Below are 17,401 nucleotides of genomic sequence, written 5' to 3' on the forward strand. Positions count from 1 at the left end.
TTCAATAAGTTCTATATCAAAAGGACCCGGCGGCTCCTTCCCCCAGCTGGTCGCCGGTATAGGTGTTGTAATCCTCCCAGGGAATTTCACAGCGGGGGGGAAAGTACACATCATGAATGAAAATCGATTAACGACCCCGGATAATATCATGTGTTCTTATTCTTAGCGTCTATAGCACCACAGGAGAGTGGCCGCTTTCTGCAAACTTCAGTCCAGCTCCTAGAAAGAGACAAAGGCCCACTTCTACTCAGAGGTAAAGTTTTGAAGACTGAAACAGAGGAAGAAAATAGAGGTTTGGTTTTTTTTTAAAAAAGAAATTAATCTTTCTTTCTACTAGAATACATAACCAGCCAGATTTTTTTTTTTTTTAACTGTGAAAGAAGTGTGTCTGAAATGACTCATCGCCAATGATCGCGGGAGAGAAGACGGGAGGCAGATAGCGGAGGGGGATAGAGAAAGAGACACAGCGGCTGGCCGCCAAAGGGAAAGGTGAAAGAAGCCTTGGTAGAAACAGGAAAGGAGCAGAGGAAAGAGGGAGGCGTGGGAGAGAGGGGCGATCAAGGAAGGGAAGAGAGGGGAGGGCAGAAGAGAAGGGACGAGGGCAGGGAGAGTCCCCCAGGAAGACAGAAAAACTAGAGAGCCGCGGGGACCCGGAGACAGACGCGCGGCCCAGGCTGCAGCGCGGAAGAAAGTTTCTCCGGCGCCCCCTCCCCTCCCCTCCCCTGCCCTCCCGGGGCCCGGCCCCGTCCCGCGCGCCCAGCGGCCCAGTGCGCCTCGGGGCCCGTCCGCAGGAGCGCGGCCCAATGGCAGGCGCCGGGCCCGCCCCCTCGCGCGCTGATTGGTCGCCGCGGCGCCGGCCTCGCCTTATTAACAAGTTCTCTGGGGAGCTGCGGCCCGACCCGGAGCCGGCGAGTGCGCCCGGGAACCCGGCCTGCGCGGCGGCGCCAGCGAGGAACCAGGCCCCGAGCGCCGGAGCCGGCCTTCTGGGGAGGGGCGGGAGGCGCGCGCGCGAGGGCCCGCCCGGCCAGGGCCCCGGGCGCACCCAAAGGCCGGCCGCGCTCCCAGCTCGCCCCAAGCCCATGCCCGGCGGCTGGCCCGTGCTGCGGCTGGAGGGGGGGCCCGGCTCTGCATGGCCCCGGCTGCTGACATGACTTCTTTGCCACTCGGTGTCAAAGTGGAGGACTCCGCCTTCGGCAAGCCGGCGGGGGGAGGCGGGAGCCAGGCCCCCAGCGCCACCGCGGCCACGGCGGCCGCCATGGGCGCAGACGAGGAGGGGGCCAAGCCCAAAGTGTCCCCTTCACTCCTGCCCTTCAGCGTGGAGGCGCTCATGGCCGACCACAGGAAGCCCGGGGCCAAGGAGAGCGCCCTGGTGGCCTCCGAGGGCGCACAGGCGGCGGGCGGCTCCGCGCAGCCCCTGGGCGCCCGGCCGGGGTCTCTGGGAGCCCCGGACGCGCCGTCTTCGCCGCGGCCGCTGGGCCATTTCTCGGTGGGAGGACTTCTCAAGCTGCCAGAAGATGCGCTCGTCAAAGCCGAGAGCCCCGAGAAGCCCGAGAGGACCCCGTGGATGCAGAACCCCCGCTTCTCCCCGCCCCCGGCCAGTAAGTAGCCAGAACCCAGGCGGCGGGGGAGGGGGGGCGGGCGGGGGGTGCGGGGCGGGAGGGCGCCAGGCCTGGAGCCGGCGCCTGCCTGTCTCCAGCAGCTGCGTACCTGCAGCCAGGTACCCGGAGCCCATGCTGCAGATCTGCTGGCGGGGCGGCCGGGGTTCGCCACTCTCCCTACTCGCGTCAGCTAGAGGGGTAGAGGCCTGGCTGAAGCCCAGCTCTGGGTCCACTTTCGCGGACTCCTCGCCTTGGCCGGGCGACGCTGGGCGTGTGTGTGTGTGTGTGTGGCGGGGGTGCAGTTAACTTCCAGGGCAAGGTGTCTGGGCACCCTCCCCTCCTGCTCCTATCAAAAGATCCCGGGGGGTCCCCACTTCCCTATCTGCCCCTATGCCCTGTTATTTGGCCGTTATCCCTACGGATGGGTCCAGGCGGTGCGGACATCTTCCCTGCGCTCAGAGTTTCACTTTCTCATAGAAGACTCCCCCCACCCCCCCTCCACCCCGCATTAAAGTACCTCTCTGCCCTGAGGTTCTGAACCTCTTGCAAAATTCCCCCTTCCAACCCTTCAGATTTCAGACAGATACTTGGTGCTCACGGTGGATGGTTCAATTAGTGGGAGGGGGCACTCAGGTCCAGCGGAGGGGGCGGGGCACCAAGTCAATTAGCGGGAGGCGTCCCCTCCGTGGCGGTGGGAAGCTCCCAGACGTCGCCCGACAGGGCCACTGGAGCGGACTCCAGCCGCCATAGGCGCGTTCGGGGTCGTTGCAAGGCCTCGCGGCCCCCCGGCTTCTCTGCCCAGCAAACACGCTCGGAGATATTTCAGGAGCACGGGAAATTCCCAAGTTTTCCTCGTTTCCTCCGATTATTTTGCGCGGCATAATAGCAACCCGAATTCAATGGCGTGATGCTGAGGAATGATTTTTATCTGGGGATTAAACGTCTTTGAAAGGCCAGCCCCTCCCTGGGCCTAAAGGCTGGAGAAGGTGGCCCCGGGCTAGGCTGTCGCTACCGAAGGGATTGACGTTTCCCTCGGCGCCCGCCCCTCGGGCGGCCCGGCGGAAAGCGAGTCGGGGGCCAACTGCTTCCCGGACTCTCAATGGCCTGGAGCAGGGAAGAAGGGGGGATGTTAACACAAGATTTCGTTTGACTCATATCCTGGTGGTCTGCGAGCCCAAAGGCTCATTTAAGGGAAAAAAAAAAAACAAACAAACGAAAAAACATGCATACTTAGGCAAAACCCGCATGGTGAAACATTATGTACTTGAATTCATTTTTCCCCCGAGGGAAGCCGCTGGGTAGGCAAAGCGTCCTTTCCAGGACTCGGGAATTCGGTTAGGGCCTCCACGCTGACCCCAAAGTCGTTGAGATCCCCGTTGTCCTGGGAATAATGTGTTCTCCGTTTTATCTGGCCACAACTGCCCTGTGTCAGGGCAGGGGTTCACTGGCCCAGAGGACTCCGACTGGTACCTTCGGGAGCCCTCTGCCGGGGCGCTGGCTCACCGCCCATCTTTGAGGTATATTTTGAAGCCATAAGAAAAAGCTTGGCACCGTTCATCTCCGTGGACTGAGACCCAGCTGGAGGAGAAGCCATTGCAACCCCTCTCCCACTCACCCCCATTTGTGTGTGACCAGAGGGCCAAGGCACTGGGGGTGGCTGAGCCCCAAGAGACAGCTGGGACCACCGGAAGATGCAACCCCCCTCCCCTTGGCACTTCGTATATTTGAGATATGGCCGCCGGTGCAACCTTCTGACCGCCTGACAGCCGGCTCTGCTCGCCTGCCATCCCCTGAGACTGTCCTTAGACCCCTGTAGGAGCACGCCGTTCCAAGGGGAAGAGATCTGGGCCTAGCCTAGCGCTGAACACTTTGGTGGGCACACATACATGTTCACCCAACGCAGAAAACTAGATGTGATCTTGGGTTGGGTGCAGGGCCTTTCTGCCTGTTTCATCAACCTTGTTAACACCTACGGTCCCAGCCTGGGCGACGGTGGGAGGAGGCCCGCCGCCGAAGGCCCTCCCAAGCAGCCATCTAGCAGGAGGCATCCCACCTCTTCCCACTTAAGTTCGGGCCTTGAACACGCGCGCGTTTCACCCGGAATCTTTGTTTCCTCGTTTGCAAGAAGTAGACGGAAACGTCTACCCCGCGGGGCGTGGCAATTGGAGAAAATCTTTTCCAAGTGTCTCTCCCAGCGCTTGGCACCGAGGTGCCCCACGCAAATGAATAGCCGGTATTGCTGTTGACTACTATTTCTGCTTTGTGGGCAGATTACACTCCCGCGCCGCTTTCTTAACCCACTGCCTTTCTCTCGGCTCCCTAGGGCGGCTGAGCCCCCCGGCCTGCACCCTGCGCAAGCACAAGACCAACCGCAAGCCGAGGACGCCCTTCACCACGGCGCAGCTGCTGGCGCTTGAGCGCAAGTTCCGCCAGAAGCAGTATCTGTCCATCGCCGAGCGCGCCGAGTTCTCCAGCTCGCTCAGCCTCACCGAGACGCAGGTGAAGATCTGGTTCCAGAACCGCCGCGCCAAGGCCAAGAGACTGCAGGAGGCCGAGCTGGAAAAGCTGAAGATGGCCGCCAAGCCCATGCTGCCACCCGCGGCCTTCGGGCTCTCCTTCCCGCTCGGCGGCCCAGCGGCGGTAGCGGCCGCGGCGGGCGCCTCGCTCTACGGTGCCTCTGGCCCCTTCCAGCGCGCCGCGCTGCCGGTAGCGCCCGTGGGACTCTACACAGCCCATGTGGGCTACAGCATGTACCATCTGACATAGAGGGTCCCAGGGTCCCCTACCTGCGGTTCCAGCCGATTCCTCCAGCCCCTGTCTTCTGCAAAGCAGCAGGAGCCCCCCACCCCCACCCCACCCAGCGAGCTCCCCTTCCACCCCCCACACTGCTCTGGTTTATCCTCCGCCGCTCCCTGCGTTCACTCACGAAGTCTGATCCCCTCCCCCAAAGTGGCTGGAAGGGTCCCTTAACACTCTTCTAGAATCTAGACCTACCCTTTGTGTTACAGATGGATAAACTGGGGTTAGAGAAGTTAAATTTCCCAAGGGGCCTCAGCAGAGTTAGCTGTTGGAGGCGCACCAGGGGCTGCGTCCTGTATCCCTGCCTCCTGCCCCCGACACCCGGCGCGAAAAGCACAGGAAAAATACTCCCGCCTGAAGATTTTGGAAATAAGAACAGTTGGAGAGAAGGAGAACATGCCAGGGGAGATCGGCCTCCCCACCGCCCCGCCAGCCCCCAGGTCCTTCCTTCGGAAAAGTTCAGAGAACTTCAACAGCAGAACGTTTGTTGTCGGTGGGGGGAGGGGGGCACACAGATGCGTTGCAAAGGTAGGTTGGAGGGACCCCACTCACCAGTATCAGAAGAAATTGTAAAATAAAATTTAAAAATCCTGTTTCTTATTTAACAGTACGTTTGTGTGTCTGTCAAGAATCCCTTTGGAAGGGATGGTGTGTAATATACTGTATATTTGAAATTTTATTATCATTTATATTATAGCTATATTTGTTAAATAAATTAATTTTAAGCTACAAGAAATGATCTCTTTATTGATTTAGGCCTTTATGTGAATTTCACGTCTTCGCACATGCGATTGCCTTTCAGTGCCATGGGACTTTTACTCTAACGCCTTTCAAAGGTGACCACGATATTCCGGGACAGAGGGGGGCGTCTCTTTGAACACACAGGACAGATCTGCGCTGGCAAAGTCAAGTGGAGAATTGAAGCAATTACCTACGATAATTAGGCTCAATTTTCCAATTCGCTTTAAGCTGAAATCGACACTTGCTCAGGTGACCCAGAACCGACTCTTTCTTTTTTCTTCCTTTTTAACCTGTCTATGAAAACAAAGAGAATCACCCAAATGGTTTGATGACTGCAGACAGCTAATCCAGACAATTCCCACCCCCGCAAACCTGTTTTTCCCACAGGAGGCCAGGTGGGGGGTGGAGGCACAGCTTTCCTTCTCTAAGTCGCTGCGCTGGTGTAGACCCGGTTTGTGGATTTAATTTTGAGCTGCCAGAATGTGAACTCCTTCACACCCCCTATTAGGACGCCTAAACACAAACCACTTTACTGAAAACCCAAGGCGACAATACACTTCCCACCTTGGCGTGTCCTTTGCATGAGCCCTCCCCCCAAACTCTCACAGACTCCGTTTTTTCTTTTATATAGTAGGTTAAATTCAGGCTTCCAGGAGAATAGATTTGAACGAGCGCCAAGTTTTAGCCTTCTGGGGCGAATTCTGCAAGGATGTTGGTAGCAGAAAATGACCTCCTAGTAAACAGGGCCTACTATGTTCCAGGCACCGCTCTGTTCTCTTTCGAGTTGGGGGCCCCGGTTTAATTCTCACCAGATCTGCGTGCGTCCCCTCCCCCGGCCTTGCCTCCACCCCGCCTTGGCCCGCGCCTCCAGACTCCACGCGGGACAGCCCCAGGCAGCCTTTGCGGCGAGCCCTTAACACTGCAAGCCAGCAGGCCAACAGTTGTTACAACGCAAAGTATCTGGCGTTGGACTTGGGGAGGGTGGACGTCTCCACGGATAGAGGCCGTGGCTCAGGGTGGAAACCGAGTCTTGGGCACACGGCGCTGTTTCTAGCCCCAGGCGCCGGAGCTCTGCCTAGGAATTCCAAGAGCGCACAGGGTTGCGCCCATGCACCCCCGGGGCCGGCTGTGAGCCTTCGCCCGGCAAGTTCCGGGGTACCCTGGTTCTAGGATCTTCCAGTCTCCGTAGCTCCGGCAAACGTTCGATCCCCGAGGCTGCAGTCTGAGCATGCCACAACTCCCCTCCGGAGGAGAAGAAAGCAAGCTTGCTGTGGAGTGCCGTTCTGCGGGACCAGACAGACTGGGGGAGCCCGGAAGCCGGGCTCCCAGAAGTGCGGTCAGAACCCGAATCCGGGCCTCCTTGTCCCCGAGAGAGAGCAGTTAGACCTAAAAAGCTCTCAGACTCACGTAGTCAGTCCTTGCAAGGCGCTTGAGGGTCGAGGTACATCGCTGCTTCCTTCCGGCAGACGCAGAAAGGGGTTGTTTTTGCTTCCCCTCTATAAACTAAGCAACCGGACCGCGATGGAGCGGACACTGCCTTCTACACATTTTCCAGCTTCCTTCCTGCAACACCCCTCGTGATTCTCCCGTCCTGGGGATAGCATTGAACTTGAAGTCAGACAAGCCAATGTGATTCATCCCAGCCCTGCCACTTAAACTTTGCCTGACTTGGGATAAGGAAGATCTTCCGTTTCTTGCTTCCTTAGTTTTCTCATCTGCAAAATGGGCCTAGAAATCCTTCCCACTCCCAGGATTCTGGAGAAGCGACAACGAACCCCTGCGAGAGAGGGCGCCCAGGGAGTAGGGGGCGGGTCTGAATTTTCTCAGTTCACAGTGAGTCCGCAGCACCAGAGGCTTTTCCTCAAGTGCGGGTAGGGGAATGGTGGGGCAGGATCAGGTGTCTCCGCTGGCTCGGACTCCCGGGCCTCCTGGCTCCTCGAAGTTTGGCAATTTAGGGTCGAGGCAAACTTAGAGCAACATAATTGCAGTAATGAGCGACGGCTCGCGCTCTGCAGACGCGCCGCGGCTCCAGAGAGGCGGTAGCTGCAGGCGAGGCGGGCGGGCGCGCCCCCTTCCCCCACCCAGCACCTCGGAGGGTTGGAGGAGGCGGCCGCCCTGGGACCCCCCGGTCGCGCCCGCCTCCGCGCGCGCCTCCGCCCGAGTCGCCGGCTTGGGTCTGGGTTTCCTTCCACTCCCGTCTCCCCTAGTTTCTTTTCGTCTAGTTCTTTCTTTCCCTCGTTTTTGTTTCTGAATTCCCTATCTCAACAGAGCATGCACACAGAAGGTGTCCAATAAATGTTTGCTGGATCGGAGCGGTGCCCTGGTGTGGGGTGAGGGCCCCGAGTCAGATTCAGCCAGGTCTGGTGGGAACTGGAGGCGGGGTTCTGGGCACCGCTCCTCGTTCAGCCCTCTGAACTAAGTTGCTTGTTTTTCAAGCGAGGGCAGAGTGGGCAGGGGGTTCCCAGGCCTGGTCCTCTACCGATCGGTTTCCTCCTTTGGCAGAAAGCACCGGATCGTTCACTCGGAGTCACCACGTATGGCGCCCAGAGGAATTCCTGACATCGCCGCCTCCCCAGAACCTTAGGGGATTGTTTTACAAGGGAGTGGACAGCAGCCCAGAGAGGTTACGTGATTTCCCAAGGTCACACAGCCCATAAAGGGTAGAGCAGGGATTCGAACACAGGTTACACGGCGGCATCTACGCTTTCCCCCCACTGCCCAGCCCTGTCTCCTTGAGGGTCACTTAGCGCCTGAATAGCTCTTGGACGCTGGAAAAGGCCTGCGAAGCGCGCATATCCTTGGCAAACGGGCCCCGGGAACCCAGCCACAGCCCCACGAATTTAACTCCTTCGTGCTCTGACCACGAGCAAGCCCCGTCCCTTGGGGAACAAAAGGGGCTTCTCACCTGCCCTGCGAGCCGTCTGTGAAGGCATTTTCGGTTTGTTGGGGAGCAGACAAAGCCTCGATCTGCAAACTCAGCTTCTGACCACGCCGGCCGGGCCGAACAGGCCCAAGGTCGGTGGCGCGGCGCCCCAGGTCGGAGAGATCGCTCCGGGGCAGGGGCCCTGGTGCGCTTTCGCTCCGCGTGGGTCCGCGGGGGGCCGGGGCGATCGCGGTCGCGGCTCTGCGAGGCCGGGGAGGGGTGGGGAGCTCGCGCCAAGCGCGCCTTGTTTTGGGGTCCTTTTCTTCGCTCGTTGACCCCGGGATTGAAGGCCCCGGTCGCGCAGGAGGCCCAGGGGAGACAGTTACTCAGGAGGCGGGGGACCTCAAGTGCGAAGCCTACGCGGGCCGTGAGGCTGGCGGGGTCCCGTACCGAATGATGCCCCCCTTAGTGACCCGCGGCCCCGAGGTGAGCCCGGCCTACGCCCCGCCTGGAGCCCTCGGGGGCGCAATGGGAAGCAGCAAGGAGAGGCTGCGGCCGCCTTTCAACTCGGCGGCTGGCGCCGGCCTGGCCGGGCCCCCGGGGCCGCGCGGCCTCCCCGGCTCTGTCTCCGCCCTCCCAGCCGCTCGAGAGGCGGCGAGGCCGGGACACTCCCCCAGCCCGGACTCCGGCCGCTCCCGGGAAACACCTTCACTGTCCCCTGCCCACGACCACCAAGCGTCCATTCTCCAGCGCACACGGAGTCCCCACTTCAGACTCGCGGATTTCCTTTCGCTCCACTCGACAGTTTCCACTCCCGCCCTCGCACAACACCCCTGCTCCAGGCCTAGGGGGACCCTCTCATCACACCCGCCTGCCTCTCGCACAGCGCCCCCCCGCGGCGCCGCGAGCCTACAGCCCCTGCTCTTCGCGGCACTGGAGCCGGACGCTGGGTCAGGCTCGCTCCGAGACGGAGCTATTACGCATGCGCGCCGTCGTCGTCGTCGCCGTCATCGCATACACCGCACACCAACAAACACTGCAACACACACACATCTAACACCACACATGCAACACAGGCACGAGACAGACACCCAACACATCCAACCAGCACACGCGCGCGCGCGCACAGACACCCAGCCACACGACATCTACGTACGCCGCACACCCTGTACACACAGAACTAACACACACACACACACACCAACACCCACCATCAACACACACGTCCCGGTTTATAGAGGCAAACATACAACGGCAAGGTGCCACCCTTCCACGTCCCTACTGCAGTTCAGCCCCCAGGACCTGGCGACGCTGCGAGGCGCGCGGAACCTTGGTGCGAGACCGTCATTGAATGGAGGCAGATGAACGCCAAGAAATTGTGGACACAGCCAGCCACAGCAAGAGACTCCAGGCAGAGGCCTATCGAAGCCGCTTGAAGCCACTCAGACTGGGCAGATGAGCCGGAGCCACAGGAGTAGACTGGGCGACTCGGGGCACAACGGGTGGGGGAGGGGGGACACACTGTGTGGAGGGCTCGGGAGCTGTTCGTGCCGGCGCTGGGAGTCAATCCTAAAACGCAGAGCTTCTACTTGGAGGCTGCTGGAGGCGCCAGAGGGAGCGCCCGGAGCTCCCTCGCAAGAACCCTGGGTGACTTCAGCTTCCTTTCTCCTCCTGGGGCTCCTCCCCTGGGGCCACCCCCACCCCATTCCCACCCCTGTCTGCACACCGCCTTCTCCTGCTTCCGCAGAGACTTAGACCACCTTCCTAGGGCTCAGATGCGATGTCTGCTCTTGCTGGGCTGCATCCAGGCCCAAGATCTGGGACGTCCATCCAGTCCCCCGGCACAGCAAATCCCCCCCGCCCCCCCATTCTACAACACACAGGCACTGAACCCTGCTCCCCCACCGAGAAGGCGGTGCTTTGAGAAGGAGCCAGCTACTCAGCATTAGGACATTGATGGATCGCTCCAGCCCATCTGGTCGTAGGATTCATGGTTTTGGTACTCATTAGCTGTGTGACCTTGGAGAAGTTACTTAACCTCTCTGAGTCTCACTTTCCCCACACGTAAAGTGTGGAATCGTGGTGAGAATCCCTTCCTATTATCGTGGGTATAAAACGAAGTGCTCTCTGTGAGCTGCTTAGCACTTGCAGCATTAAACATCGATAATGGGTAATTAAGAGAGACGAATTTCAAAGGGGCGGGTGTGTGGGTGCGCGCGCGTGCGCGCGCGTGGGCCTCTCTGGAGACTCCAAAAGGCAGTCGGGGCAGTCGACTCGAACCTGAGGGCTGGAATCGGGTTCTGCCTCTCCGGGTGGTGACGTCTAGCGTGTCAGGAGCGCCTCTCCCGGGCTTCGGAATGGGCCCGAACGCCTGGCTCACCAGGCCTTGAGCGCCGCCGCAAGGGTGCAGTAAAGAATTCGAGGGCCGATTCTTCATTCGGGGCCTGACTGGGGACAGACGGCGGGAACGCCCCGCCCACCTGAGACCGCCTCGGAGTCGGATGGAGTAGGAGCCCCGCGTGGCGGGCTTTGCTGCCCATTTTACAGGCGAGCAGACTGGCTCCAGGCGGCGCGGAGCAGAAGCTGGATCCTAGCCGGCAGCTCAGGGGACCGCAGGGACTGCCTCCCTCCCCTCCCCGGGGAAAAGCGGGTTTTGACAGCCACGCGGGCATGGGATCTGTCAGCGAGGCTCCGCGAGGGTTGCGCTCTTGGGCTCCTGGCCGTGTGTGCCCATGGGAGGCCGCATTTGCGCTGTTTACGCGGAGCCGGTGGGGTGTGTTGGGGGCGCGGTCTGGGTGACGTCGGAGTCTCCCCTGAGGGGGCCAGTCCCCTGTGTCTCCCTCCTGGGAACTTCCGGGCGCCTTCACCGAGTCCTGTCCCTCTGTCTCCGCTCGGATGAGCTGCCCCTAGGGTAGGCTGGACTCCCATGCTTTGCGAGGTTATTTTTCAAAAATACCCTGTTTCCTCTCTGGTGACGCCCTTGGATCCCCCAGTGGTAGAAGTAGTGACCCACCCTGAGTTCCGTGGACTCAGGCTCCACGTCTGTTAAGTGGGCACAGCAATGACTCCTGGCAGGGGTCCAGAAAAAGAAGAGAAAAGGGCTCTCCTGGTCTGTTGGTCTGTTCCCCCCCCCCCCCCGCCCCGTTCCCAGTTGGGGAATCAGAGTAGACCTGTCCCTGCTGATGTGACAGCAGCTGACACGTACTGAGCCCTTGCTTGCTCCAGGACCACTCCAAGTGGTCCGTGGGGATTATGCCAACAAGTCCACACCACCGACACACAGCCACCCGTGGAATCCCCATGTCACGGACGAGGAAAAGGAGGCATAGGAAGATGAGCGACACAAGCAAGGTCACAGCACTGGCGACAGCTGGAGCAGGGCTTCTGACCCAGGCAGCCTCTGCTGGGCCCTGTCACTGAGCCTTTCTGAGCCTCGGTTTCCTGGTCCGAGGAGGGGAATCACTTTCAGGCTGGTGTGGGGACGCTGCGGCTGTCCCCGACCGGAAGGCGCTCTGAGAACCCCAGGGCACACAGCACAGGGGCGGGATGACCACCCCACCTCTTCGCCGGTGGCTGCCCCATGGCCCTCCAGCCGGCTGCTTGGAAGTCCGAAGGTTCTGATCCTCCGAGGGCAGTGGCAGCGGGGGTGAGGTGAGGTCGGGTGATGGATGGGGAAGTGGGTCTGGGGCCGGAGGGGAGGTGTGTTCTTGTCCCTGGACGAGACCCAAAGGATGGATGGAAGACTGTGGCCAGTGTGGACCTGGAGTTCAAAGATTCTTCTTTTCATCCTCCTTCTGTGACTCAGGCGCCCTCATTAGCTCATATTACAGGTGAGGAAACTGAGGCTTGAAGGGGTAGTTGCGATTTGGCTGAGGCCACGCAGAAAGTCTGGGCAGAGCCTGGATCCCTGGTTTTAGTCCAGCGTCCTTTCATTCATTCATTCAACGGCAATTGGACACATGAACAAATAAGTATGAATTTCGGGTAGAAGTGAATGCTGGGAAGGGAGAAAATAAGAGCGTGAGGACTGGAGGTGGTCAAAGTGGACCCCTCCATGGAGGAGCAGGGTGTGGGCTGGGACCCAAAGAATGAGGAAGGGCCTGGAGTTCCAACAAGAGCCAGGAGAAGATTCTAGATCCTTCCACGGAGAGGGACCAGTGCAAAGCCTCTGAGGCAGGAAGAGCCATCAGGGCTGGGTGCTGGACTCTGGTGCGGTTCGGACAGGAGCCCTCCAGGGTCGGCTTGGGTTTTCTGAAGCTCTGCTCTGTTTTAATGAGGGGAGCGGTGGGGACAGAGTAGGCGAGGTCCCCCGCCCCAGTTAGAGGACAAGTGTTAGTGACCTGGCCCAGGGTGGCCACCAGTGAGAAGTTGTTCCCTTGGCCTCTTCTCTTCTGTGACCCTATCCCCCTCCCCACACCACGGAAGGGGCGAGAAGCCTGGGGGCTTCTCAGGGCAAGGCAGCCCCAGACCCCAAAGACGTTTCTCTCCTCTCAGACTTGAGACCCTGTGCTTGGTGCCCAGCTCCCGTCCTGGAGTCCCCTGGAACCAGTGGGGCCTCAGCTGCGGGGCGGGGTTTGGGTGGGCTTCAGTTCTTGCACCCAGTTCGTCCGTCTCCTCTCGTCCTACAAACTCTCTGAAGGCAGGCTATGGTTTGACAGATGTTTTAATTGTTTACCCCAGCGCTTTAGTAGGGTCTCCGGAGGGGAAGGGAGGTCCTCATCCCTTAAAGAAGCCCTCCCTCTGAGCCAGCCTCTGTGCCAGGCGTCCAATCACGCATAATCTCACTCGATTCACAGCCTGGCCTTTCGAGGAAAATATTCTCTGAGTCAGCTGTGGTCCAGAGATGTCAAGTGATGTGCCCAAGGTCGCCCGGCAGCTTCTGGATGAACCGTCTGGAACCTGGACTCCTGAAAGGATCCCCAGTTTTCCTGCCTGCTCTGGGGTCTGCAGGAAGAGATCGGAGAGGTGGGGGCTGAGCTGGCCCATCACCGCGCTAGCGATGACTCTCTGGAGACGCAAGGAGGCGCCCTGGGAACCTTCCCAAGTACTAGGCCTTCTGGTGAAACTCACTTGAGAGGCTGGGCCTGGGGGCACAGAGATCCGGAGCTCCTCCCTGTCGAAATGCCTCGGGCCCCGGGTTGGGGGCAGCAGACCAACGCGCTGGTCTGGTCGGGGAAACTCCTGGGTCGGGGACGAAGGCACGGGGCAGGTGCGCCCTGGGCGTGCACCGCGGATGTACAGATCCGCCCCTGCAACGAGGCCTCGATTTCCAGCAGACGCACCCTGGATCTGACTCCAGGGGTCCCCTGGGAGCAGAGCGGGGTGAGGTGGAGATAGGGCGTGAGGACGCCGGAAAGGGGGTTGTTCTTCTCACTCTTCTTTGCCCCTCCCTCAGCTAATTTCTTCCTTTCTTCCCTTTTATTTTATATCCAATATGATAAATATACTCTCTTATGTTAAGAAGTTGTAAAGTGGCCAGTAGAGGTTCCTGGGACACTAGCTCATACAACAAACTATTACCACGTGGACGCCTCTGACCTGGCAATGAAAAGGAAAAGAAGGTTCCCAGGCCAGGAGGTGCATCAAACGGGAAGGTGCGACTGGCAGGGGGGGGGGGGGGCTGCTCCCCGTGGAGGGACAGAGGGGATGTTAGATTGAATAAAGGACTTTCAGGCCAAGGGACCACAAGCGTGAGGACGCCCGATCAATGACATGAGCAGGATCGCGAGGCTGTGGCCGGCCTTCAGCGGTGGAAAGGCACCGGCATGATTTATCTCGATGAGGAACGTCTCTGCTTTTACGCTGATGCACAAATCTAGATTCCTCTGATCATCATCTGGCAGGCATCTGCCCATTTTCCAGATGAGGGAATGGCGGCCCGCTCTTGGCGGGGGGGGGGGGGGGGCATTTTCCTGTGTAAATTCTCCTCCTCCCAGGCAGGACTGTAAAGTCGCTGGAGTCCTTGTTTCCCTCTGGGAGGGTGCCCGGCTGCTGGTCCGTAGCCAGGTGGGTCCAGCACGGCACTGGCCAGACTCACTGGGATTGAGAGGCTCTCTGAAACAGTTTATTGGACAAGCGCCCCCCTCCCCCACCTGGGAGCTGCAGGACCCAGTCTGATTTCGTTGGGTGGGCTTCATGGGTCTGTAATCAGGACGGTCATACAGGGACCCACTCTCAAAAGGGCCTCAGCCTGGGGTCTAATGCCGCAGGTGTGTTCTTGAAGTTCTTAGTAAGTTTGGCTTTGAATTGATGTTTTATAAATAATGCTCTGGGGGCTTGGAGGCTTCTTGGCTGTTTGCTACCCTGCTCCCTGTGAGTCAGTGCTAGGTGCACCCCGCCCCCCCCCATCCCCCGCAAGACATTTAGGGTTAGGCATGATTGTGGCACATGTTCAGGGCAGGCCTTGGTGGAGGCAGGCCTTTTGCCCACCTCTCATCCAGCTGCCTAGTAAATCCCAGTACGGAGACTTCAATACTCCCCGGGGGCCACCCAGCTGCCATGGGTAGTGGCGGGGGTCCAAGGGAAGAAGAGGTGCCCGATTTGAACTTCCCGCCACTGTTGAGACTTGAAGGCTGGCGGAGAGGGAGCCCGGCAGCTGACGGACTGCGTACTTGCATTCCAGGCCACAGTTTGGGGCTCCCAGGTGCCTGTGAGGGTTGTACCCAGGTCTCAGCCTCCCTGTGAGTGCCCAGGGGAGAGCAACATTAAATAGCGAACAGAAAACCCCACGGCAGGTCACGAGTAAGACTACAAGGAAAGGAAAAGTTTTATACGCGAGTACCTTGAACCGCACTTTCCCCTGCCCTGCTTTTGGGGCAAGGGGCCGTGCATTTTTATTTGGCACGGGGCCCCGTAAACGATGTAGCTGGTCCGGCCCCCCAGTGCTAGGTGGCTTCTGGGTGTTTCTTCCCGCAGGCTCGCTCGTGTGCCGCTGACCCGGTCAGCAGAGCTGAACCTCCGGGGGTCCGGGCACAGGTAAGAGCAACCTCTCAGCTAATAAACAAGTGTTCGTAAAATAGGACGTCTCTTTCCCCGTGAACCTCAGCTTTACGAGGAGGGACTCTTGGTAGCACGCCAGCAGGAAGTGTGGCCCGGTTCAGGGATGAAGGGTCTGTAGTGGGGACGCTGGGGGTTCCATGCCTGCAGTCAGAGAGCTGGCCAGGCACATGGACAGCCAGCCGCAGGGCGCATGTCCTGATGGGAGGGGGAGGCAACAGGACCAGAGAGAGTTGGTGACGGTCCTGGTGTCCCACAGGGAGGGGAAACGGAGTGAGGCCAGGCACTCAGGTTGCTTGGTCCAATTTCAGTCCAAAGCCTCTTGCTTCCACAATCCGGTGGGAAGGGACTCCCTCACCAGCTCCCTCTGAAGCCATGGAGGGAACAAGGCGTATTCCAGCTGGAAGGGATTCTGGAATCCTCCAGCCGGAGCCTTCTTTTCCAATCCTTGAAGACAATCATCTGAACGCTCTTTCACATCTCTTCAGAGATGGCTGTGTCCCTCTGTAACCCTCCGCGCTACGTTCTTTTGCTTCCTACCACTCGTCACCCCCAGACATTATTGATGTCTGCTCTGGCTGCCCCGGCGGGATGTTCAGTGCTGTGACCCCAGAGCATACCATGGGGCCTGGCACATTGTGGGTGACCAACGATGACTGTTGAACGAGCGACTGAATGAATAAATGAATGAAACGAACCTCTGCGCCTCTGCTTCCTCGTACATTTCCAGGAATGGGACGCTCACTACCTTGCGGAACGACGAATGCCTCCATCTATCTGTGCATCCACTTACTTAGCGTTTCTCATACCCATAATGCACCAGGCACTCTTAACTCCTGTTACAAGTATTTACTGGGCACCAAATTTATCCCAGGAGCTGCACCCATCCTGGGGGTGTACCGGTGAGGGGGGAAAAAGATAGAACCTTTGTCCTTACAGAGCCTAGAGTCTAGAGGGAGACCGATACTAATTAAATATGACACGAATACACGTGAAATAATCATTTTGAGTACTTATGCTATTTAGTAATCACCCTTAGCATAAGGTCAGTGCTGCATGTGGAGGTGTTATTATCCCTCTTTTGCTGGAAGGCTCTGAGAGGAGGGAATTGGAGGTCAGAGAAGGTGGACACAGAGGGAGCTGAGCAGCAGGGGAGGATGGGAATTCGGGTCTGGTGTTCCCGTCGGGGGCTCCTTCCACTGTGCTCCACGTGAAGCCTTCTTCTTTGTTGGGTTGTCCCAAGTTCCCTTCTGTCCTGTGGGTGTCCCGGGGCCGAGCTCAGTGCAGACAGGCAGGAGTGATGTGATCCCCCGTGTTCAAGTCCCTGGGTGAGCCCTTGAAAGCATCTTGTCATTCACGGTGGGCACCTGCCGTTAACTCCGATTCACGCGTGCTGAAATGCACCACCTGAGGCCCCACAGCGATAGACCTTCCTCCCCGAGTTCACACACCGAGTTCACACAGTTGGTAAGTAGCAGAACCAGAGGCCTGGATCCAGGTCCCAGTTCTGCCACTTCCCGACCAGGTGACCTTGGCCAACGAGCTTTCCGCCCTGAGTGCTCATTTCCTCGCCGCTACGCCGGAATGAGCAAATGTCATTTCGGCTCTGTGTGTCTGTCCTCTTGGCCAGGCTTTGGCGAGGGCCACTTGGCGTGGTGACTGCAAAATGATCTCCCTAGCAATGTTGTCTGGGACACCGTGCTGTGTGTATGACATTGTGCTTTGTTGTGGCATTTCACCGAATCTCCTCGATGACCCATTTTGTGGATGGGAAAGAGGCTCAAAGAAGTTAAGGAACTATTCTGAGATCACATGACTTTTAAATGTAGTTGCTGTGGCTTGACCCCAAGTCTGTCTGATACCAGAGGCTGGACTCCACGCTTTTGCCCCCACCCAAGTCTCTTTGGCTAAATGTTTCCCTTGCGTCAGTGAGTCCTGATATGGTTTCTACGACCCTCTCGCTTGCTGATTGGCCAGTCCTTTCCAGTCCCTCCGCAGCGGCTTTGGGAGGGATCTACCAAAAACTTACATCGGAACATTTCACTCCCTGAGTCTCAACCCCTCAATGGAGCCCACTCTCCCTCACAGTAAAATGCAGGGTCCTTATTCCAGCCCACAAGGCCCTATGTGATCCGGCTGCCCCTGCCCCCTCTCCCTGTGATTTTCCCAACCACTCACGCCATGGTATCTGCTCTGGCCTTCTGGCTGTGTCTCAAGCACAGCACACTGGCCTGTGCCTCAGGACCTTTGCACATGCTGTTTGCCCTTGCGTGGAATGACTTTCCCCTAGGTATTTGTATGCCTCCCTCACTCTCTCTCTCTCTCTCATGTTTCTGCTCTGGTGTCTCCGAGAAGCTGTTCCTTTTCTTCGTTCCTGAAATTGTACTGTCACTTTATGCTCCTT

At 58.8% G+C, this 17,401-nt stretch overlaps 1 protein-coding gene across 1 annotated transcript; it reads left to right on the top strand.

Annotated features, from left to right (window-relative positions):
- The first annotated feature begins 901 nt into the window (after window positions 1–901).
- On the top strand, window positions 902–4,474 carry MSX1 (msh homeobox 1). Its single transcript, XM_019453724.2, has 2 exons — window positions 902–1,598; window positions 3,922–4,474. The coding sequence occupies exons 1-2, from the start codon at window positions 1,130–1,132 to the stop codon at window positions 4,362–4,364; spliced, it is 912 nt and encodes a 303-aa protein (XP_019309269.1). The 5' UTR covers window positions 902–1,129; the 3' UTR covers window positions 4,365–4,474.
- The last annotated feature ends 12,927 nt before the right edge of the window (window positions 4,475–17,401 follow it).

This window comes from Panthera pardus, unplaced genomic scaffold, assembly GCF_024362965.1.
Source record: "Panthera pardus isolate Hobbes unplaced genomic scaffold, ASM2436296v1 HiC_scaffold_13, whole genome shotgun sequence".
In the NCBI taxonomy this organism is placed as follows: domain Eukaryota; kingdom Metazoa; phylum Chordata; class Mammalia; order Carnivora; family Felidae; genus Panthera; species Panthera pardus.